Source organism: Amphiprion ocellaris, chromosome 18 (genome assembly GCF_022539595.1).
Source record: "Amphiprion ocellaris isolate individual 3 ecotype Okinawa chromosome 18, ASM2253959v1, whole genome shotgun sequence".
Lineage (NCBI taxonomy): Eukaryota > Metazoa > Chordata > Actinopteri > Pomacentridae > Amphiprion > Amphiprion ocellaris.
In genome coordinates, this window is record NC_072783.1 from 21,095,283 (window position 1) to 21,102,778 (window position 7,496).

The 7,496-nt window shown below is 38.8% G+C and overlaps 1 protein-coding gene across 1 annotated transcript; it reads right to left on the reverse strand.

The window, feature by feature from the left end:
• Positions 1-416: 416 nt before the first annotated feature.
• On the reverse strand, positions 417-5,013 carry LOC111572058 (bone morphogenetic protein 2-like). Its single transcript, XM_035950643.2, has 5 exons — positions 4,608-5,013; positions 4,254-4,393; positions 3,813-3,929; positions 2,631-2,820; positions 417-2,493 (listed from the first exon to the last, which is right to left on the reverse strand). Exons 1-5 carry the CDS (start codon positions 4,918-4,920, stop codon positions 2,084-2,086), a joined length of 1,170 nt encoding a protein of 389 aa, XP_035806536.2. The 5' UTR covers positions 4,921-5,013; the 3' UTR covers positions 417-2,083.
• Positions 5,014-7,496: the final 2,483 nt, after the last annotated feature.

Genomic DNA, 7,496 nt, shown 5'->3' on the forward strand with positions numbered 1-7,496 from the left:
TATGCTGATTGTTTTTAAATGTTAGAATCAGTGAATTTAGTCTTAGTTTAAAGTGATTGTATCCAACATATCCAGAAATAAACTGACAATAAATTGTATAATTATTATATATAATATATAATATTATATATAATAATTATAAAATTATTATATTATATATAATAATTATAAAATTATTATATATAATAATTCAATGCTTTTTATTTATTTGTATTATTTTCTACATTGTAGACTAATACTGAAGATTAATACTTTTTTGTGTACAACATAATTCCATATGTATTCTTTTATAGCTTTGATGTCTTCAGTATTAATCTACAATGTAGAAAATAATTAAATAAAAACCATTAAATGAGAAGGTGTGTAAAAACTTTTGACTGGTAGTGTACAAGATGCATTTTTATTAATAAATAAAATTGTGGAAATTGAAAAATAAAAAATATTATAATGAACAATTCTAACAAAATTAACTGTAAATCAAAAGTTGTCACAGTTGTAAATAATTTCGGGTTAAACTGTAGCTACTGTGATATGAAATTAAAATGGAATGAAATTGAAAATAAGTTTCTTAAATACAGAGAAGAATAAACAAAGTACAGTCTATGTTTCAGCTATACCTCTCTGCTGCCACCTTTTGGTCAGACAATGTAAAGACACAAAAAAGAAAGTTTCTGGCCGCTTTTGTGCTGCTTTCATGTCTGTGTCTGCCCTACTACAATAAGTAAGAAAAACCGGACGATACAAGCCAGAGGCTGTACTGGTGATGGACCCTTTTCCACCACCATTATTCATATTTTAAAGGCCAAACAGTTAAATTGACAAATAAGAAAGTACTTATTTGTTGTAGCCCCAGTAGAATATAATCACACTTTGTTACAGGGGAAAAAAATGTACATTTAATGGGACTTCCTATGCTGTGTAAACAACATGGACAGTCACTGAACTGAGAGAGTTGTCCAAATTGTTTGGCTCTATTTGCATATGTTTAGGTATTTTTTCAATTAAAAATCAGAAACAAAATAGCTTGGAATCCTTAGATTACAAAGGGTCAGTGATTAATAGCTGCACATCTTTTAATAATGATACAGTATTTAAACATATGCACAAAAATACAGCGAACCATCACTATCACATCCCTCACAGCCCCAGTGTTCAAGAGTAGAGGCAGCCCAGTCTCAAGCCAAAATGTGTGACATCCACACTGGTCCACAGTACCAAATATGTTATTTTCGCCAAAAAAGCAGTGAAATTGTGAGACTCGTAAGTTTTTCGGGGGCTTGTTATTGTGTGTTTTAAACCAAACTACGACCTATAGTGTCTAAACGTAATCTAAGTAGCTTTGTAGCATAAACCAAAGCAAATACTGACTGAAAATAGTGACAAAAATGGCAACTAACACAAACAAAATGTAGCAGGATAAAACAATGGCCCAACACAGGACTCAAACTCTAGTCTCCTGAGTGAAAGTCCTGTGTTTGGTTGTTGCCGCTAAATGCAGTTATGTTGCTATTTTTTTATGTGTAAAACTAAAGAAACTTGCCATGTGTTTCATGGGACAAGACACTCACATGGCCATAAGAGAAGTACAAGCCAAAAAAAATATAGGTATCTCACAATCTTCCAGCCTTGAGTAACAGATATTCTGTGCTGTAAACCAACATAGCTCTTCCGTACACTACCGTTCAAAAGTTTGGGGTCACCCAGGCAATTTCATGTTGTCCATGAAAACTCACACTTTTATTCATGTGTTAACATAATTGCACAAGGGTTTTCTAATCATCAGTTAGCCTTTCAACACCATTAGCTAACACAATGTAGCATTAGAACACAGGAGTGATGGTTGCTGGAAATGTTCCTCTGTACCCCTATGGAGATATTCCATTAAAAATCAACCGTTTCCAGCTAGAATAGTCATTTACTTCATTAACAATATCTACACTGTGTTTCTGATTAATTTAATGTTATCGTCACTGGAAAAGAAATGCTTTTTGTTCAAAAAATAAGGCCATTTCTAAGTAACCCCAAATTTGGAACGGTAGTGTATGTTGTTGTGACACTGCGTTCATACAGGAGACTCATCCAGTCAATGACAGCCGCAGCTTAACGCCACCATGTCGTCATACTGCTTCAAAACCACGTTCTCCTCATCGTCAAAATATAACAGACTGATAGACTGGAGTCTGTCAGGCACACAGCAGGGAGCTCCCACTTCATCGCTGGAGAGCTTCAGGGCGTGCATGATGGAGCGCACCGTGGCGTGGTTGGTGGCTCTGAGGCCTCCGCCCAGAGGGAACGGGCAGGAGCCTTTGCAGTGGTAGGCGTTGTATCCGCGTGGAGAGATGATCCAGCCCGACCAGCCGATCTCGTCGAAGTCAACAAAGAGGGGAACCCGCTGGCAGGACTGGGAGCGGCCGTGGGGCACGAAACCTGAAGATGCACGTCGCCTCCTGCTGCGGATGTGGTGAGGATCAGGTACTGCTGCAGCTGGTTGAGCTACCGAGGGCAAAGATTGGGTTAGGATACTGTGACATACTGTACAATCACAACCGTTTCATTTTGGGCACACAGAGTATCAAAATGTACATTTTTAAAACCGAACTACCAAAAAATGCACACTGACACCATCTTACCCAGGTATGACTGGTTTGATGCTGCTGTCCTCCCATCGTCTGAGAATATAACCAAGTAGGCATTTGTGTCTGACAGCTCTGCATTCTGTTTAGATGAAGGCACCACTGAATCCATCCAGTTACCAGATGGAAGTGTTGTCACCACCAGGATGCCGTTGTTCTCCTGACTGTTCCGGATCCACTTAGATACCTGAAAGTCAAAGCATGATTGAAACCGTCCATCCATCATCTACACACCACTTAATCTTCATTAGGGTCGCAGAGGTGCTGGAGTCTATCCCCGCTGACCCAGGGTGAAGGTAGGGGACACCCTGGACAGGTCGCAGGGCCACATATACACACAAATAATCACACTTCCCATTCACACCTATGGACAATTAGTTACCAGTTAAGCTCAGCATGTTTTCGGACTGTGGGAGGAAGCCAGAGGACCAAGAAAAAACCCACACATACACAGAGAGAACATGCAAACTCCATGCAGAAAGATCCCAGGAAGGCCGGGACAAGACCCGGGGATCTTCTAGCTGCAAGGCAACAATGCTAACCACCAAGCCACTGTGCAGCCCCTATCACTGAAACCAGTTTAACAAATTACTTGAACTGGAAATGACTAAACAACAGAATAGTGCTTTAGCAGAAATTGCAACATTTGAGCAATGATAGGGAAACAGTACTGTGCCAGAGAGGATGAAACCAAAAATCTCTGTTAAAATATGAAATTAGAAATTTCACCAAAAAATCCCCAAACTCCTCAAAATAATATCCTTAAAAAGTAGAAAAATTATAATAAAAAATGACAATAAAAAGGACCAAAATAATCATAAAAATATTAAATAAATTATTTAAAGAAATTCACAAAAAACGCCTCCAAAAATATCCTAAAAAATGAAAAAATGTTGAAAATTATAATAAAAAAATATAATAAAACAAAAACAGAGAAATATAATCCTAAAAATATTCAATTGATTATTTAAAGAAATTCACCAAAAAACTCCTCCAAAAAATGTCCTAAAAAAATGAAAAATTCTAAGAAAATGATAATTTAAAAAATAGGAAAAAATAATCCTAAATATATTCAATAAATTATTTAATCAAATTCACCAAAAAAAAATCGTAATTTTTTTTTTTTAAAATAATAGAACAAAAAGTAATCCTAAAAATATTCAATATAGTGGGTGGTACCATTTGAGTAACATTGAAGACTTCCCATCCTTGTGTGTACAGGGGCACCAGTCTGGAGGTGATGAGGTTTCCTCTCCATGGCTTCACTCTGCTGTCCAGCACCTCATATAGATCCACCTGGACAGTCAGAACACACTGATGTTATCCACTGAACTGCATTCAGCCAGTCTGGCACCAAAACCTTCGAATCTGTGTGAAGGTCCTGCAAGTATTAAATGTTTCCACTGATGCAGGATGACTGATCTTAGTTGTAGTCGGTGTGATGAAGCATTACTGTTGTCTCCAAAATACTGAATCAGCCAACATCGACACATCACTCAAAATATTATAGATTCTGTTCAGGTGACGTTTGCATTTTCGTGCTCTAAAATCAACACTGAAACATTTTTAACATATCTACATAATCACAAATGTCATATATTCTCCCTCAGACCAGCTGACCTTATAGAAATGTGGGCCGTGTGACTTTCCGAGGTAAAACTTCTGTTTCTTTCTGAACCAGCGGAACTCCGCTTTGATCATCCTCTCCTCTCTGCCGAAAGACGACAAGTTGAAGAAGTGAAATCTCTCTCCAGCATGACCTGCAGACGACAACATATCCAATCAACATCTTCAGAGAGATAAAATAATGTCTTATTGAAGGAATGGCTGTTAAACACACACATGCCCGTGCGCAAACGTGCGTAAACGCAACTTTGGGTAACAATTACGCACGCCGATTCATAGTATTAAAGGTTATCGTACAAAAGTAACGTTATCTTATTTTAAGACATTATGTTATTTTCTTCTGCTCACCTTTGTCTTCAAAACTCCGCACAATGTTTCCCTCCAGAATCTCCTTCTGGCTTTTTAGGGTCCCATCGGAAACTGACACCGCGTTAAAAAGATCCAGCATAAACTGAGGCGCTTTCTTCCGAGGAGCCGCCGCCGATCCACGGGGTAAAATGTTCAGACTGAACAACGCATCCAGCTTCTGACTCGCTGTATTTGTGGCATCCAACCCGTCCTGCTTCCCCGCCGTCCCTCTGTGCTGCGGGATCACCAGCGGGGTGACGCATCTCAGCTGGAGTGCGAGAAGGACGCAGAGGCGCAGAGCTGCTGCTGTCATTTCGGGAGAGGGTGGACTGAGCTCTACACCTGTGGGACGGTGGGAGATAAGGGCGCTGCTTGTGATGACAGGCTGTCCTTGTGTTCAGCTAACAGCAAGAGATGATTGGGGCGTGATTGATGATGGAAAAAAACACAAAGGAAAGGTGAAAACGACCTGAGAGTCAACGATAAAGATTTAAAAAAAACAAAAAAAGTAAACGACTAATTTCCCCTTTATTTGTACGTCTTGTTTAGAGAAGCTTAGAGGCCGTTTGGCTTACTTAACCTTTTAAATAGATTTTTATCAGAAAGTATAGGCCTGAGAGTGCTTGTAGAAACTTCCGTGTCTCTACAAACTGTTAAGAAAAGATCAAAATGAGAGAATCTGTCACAAAATGAAGTGCAAAAAATAAGTATGGATGGAATAAGTATGGAGAGTATGAGTATCACTTAATATGCATTGTGAATGATGTTAATTTATAGTGTTATTATTATAAGTTTTATGCTAAAATATATTAATTTAGCATAAATTACAGCAAACAATCCGTTTTCTTCACTTCGGTGCCATGAGCCTACAACAGGCACCCATTAGAGGCCAATCAAATAAAGTTATCCCATTATGATGTTTTGTCGCGGTCGTTGCACATCATGCGTTTCTCTGTCCAGCTGTCTGTTATCAGTACGAGGCCAGTCGCTGGAGAGCAAACGAAGCACGGAGCCGTGACGCACATGAAGCGCGTTTTCAAAAGCTCCCCTGTTAAATGCGCACATTTCCACAAAACGCAAGACGCTCTTCGCTGTTTGGACAGTGACTCAGAGTTAACACCCGGACCAGTGTTTATTCCTCTGGTAACATGAATCTGAGATGATCTCGAATCAATCAGCTCCAACAAAAGGGATCAAATTCCTAAGATCGTCCTGCTGATCAATGGCTCTGTGTCCCCCCCTGCTGATGATCACATTCAGGAATGATGATCCCCTCATTTAGAGGCCATTACTCATGTTTAGGGCCACGCAGTAAATGAGCCTTTTTCTGATCTCTCTCAGTAGGAACACTGTCAGATAAGGCCCAGGATAGATTGTAGCCATAAAGACTGTCAACAAGAAGACACCAGGAGATCAAATGATGATTGGATTTGCTGAAGCAAAACGTTTATTCTGACTTTATTCCATGCTTGGTCATGTTATTTTTAATTGTAAAAGTTTAATATGGGATATATGTGATTATGTAAATACTCATGACAAAGTTCTGAGTGTATATTTGGAAAAATTAAATGTTGCAGGCTGTTGTGTATCTTCTTTTGGTTTGTTTTCAATTTAAATATGCTGGTAATTGTGCAGGGGAGAGCTGAGAACCAGGCAGTGGGTCAGGAGGACTCATATGAAGGCAGAGCACATATGTTCCAGTGTTCACATGTGACCGTATGTGTGTGACTTGTGGCACATGAGACAGCTGGTGAGTGTGGGATGTCCTCAAATGTTTACACTGACCGTGTGCTGATCCCTGATAGACTTAAAGGGAAGCCCTCTGACGTAGATCCTCTCACAGCACTTCAGGACAGACCATGGTGTCCCACATTTGACCTGATTGATTACAAGTATACAGTAAGGTGGGCGGCATCAGCTGTAAAGTAATAGTTTAACATTTTATCACACAATGTAGAAAAGATGGCTATAATCTATTTGAATTAAATGTCAACTGTCAATAATAGCCAACTTAATTTTGGACCATAAATCTACATCCAGTGGTCATGGTTCTTTCTTTTCTCAGGTTTGAGGACTGGTACCACTCCTGCATCACCACCTTAATATAAGAGACAGTAAACTTAAAGCAAGAAGGTGGAAACAGCCAAACTGGCTCTGGCCCAAACAAGCTTCCAGGAATTTCCTTGACTGTATGTAAAACTGGACGACTGCTCCATCACTTCTCGAATAGGTTTCCTGAGTGATGCTCATTGAAGCTCATTAGGTTTGCTGTGCCATCTCAGCAGCGCCTGACTCCTCCTAACTCCCACCTAATCCAGAAATAAGCAAACAGGTGGAGCACGAGTGGGGCTCAGGTGAGTCATGCAAACATCTCTGCGTCATGAACTGTCCTGTGACAACCTGCTATTTAAAGCAGACACAGCTGTAATTGTGCTTCACTTTAAGCCTTAATACAATTCAAATGCATGAATTCTGAAAAATTCACTTCTTGTATAGATGTCATGAAGGGGTTACAGTATATAGACCATAAGCATTCTTTGCATGCTCATTTCTGCTGTAAAGCTGGAGATTTTAACATAGAGGTCGATGAGGGTTCACTAGCTTTTGGTGCAGCCTCATATGGTGCACCAAATGTAAAAGTCACTGTTAAATAGGCGACATTTTGTGAACATTTAGTTCACTTTTCTCACATTTAGCTCATTTTTCAATAAATGTTAATCTAAATCTAAATGCTAAATCTAAATGTTAAATCTAAATCTAAATGTTAAATCCAAATCTAAATGTTTTATCTAAATCTAAATGTTAAATCTAAATCTAAATGTTAAATCTAAATGTAAATATTAAATCTAAATCTAAATGCTAAATCTAAATGTTAAATCTAAATCTAAA

Excerpts from the sequence above, each read along its gene's own strand:
- LOC111572058 (XM_035950643.2), bottom strand. The coding sequence starts at position 4,920 with ATGACAGCAGCAGCTCTGCGCCTCTGCGTCCTTCTCGCACTCCAGCTG. Across the intron at positions 4,394-4,607 it reads GCGGAGTTTTGAAGACAAAG|GTCATGCTGGAGAGAGATTT; the intron begins GTGAGCAGAAGA and ends TGTCGTCTGCAG. Across the intron at positions 2,821-3,812 it reads TCTTCAATGTTACTCAAATG|GTATCTAAGTGGATCCGGAA; the intron begins GTACCACCCACT and ends TTTGACTTTCAG.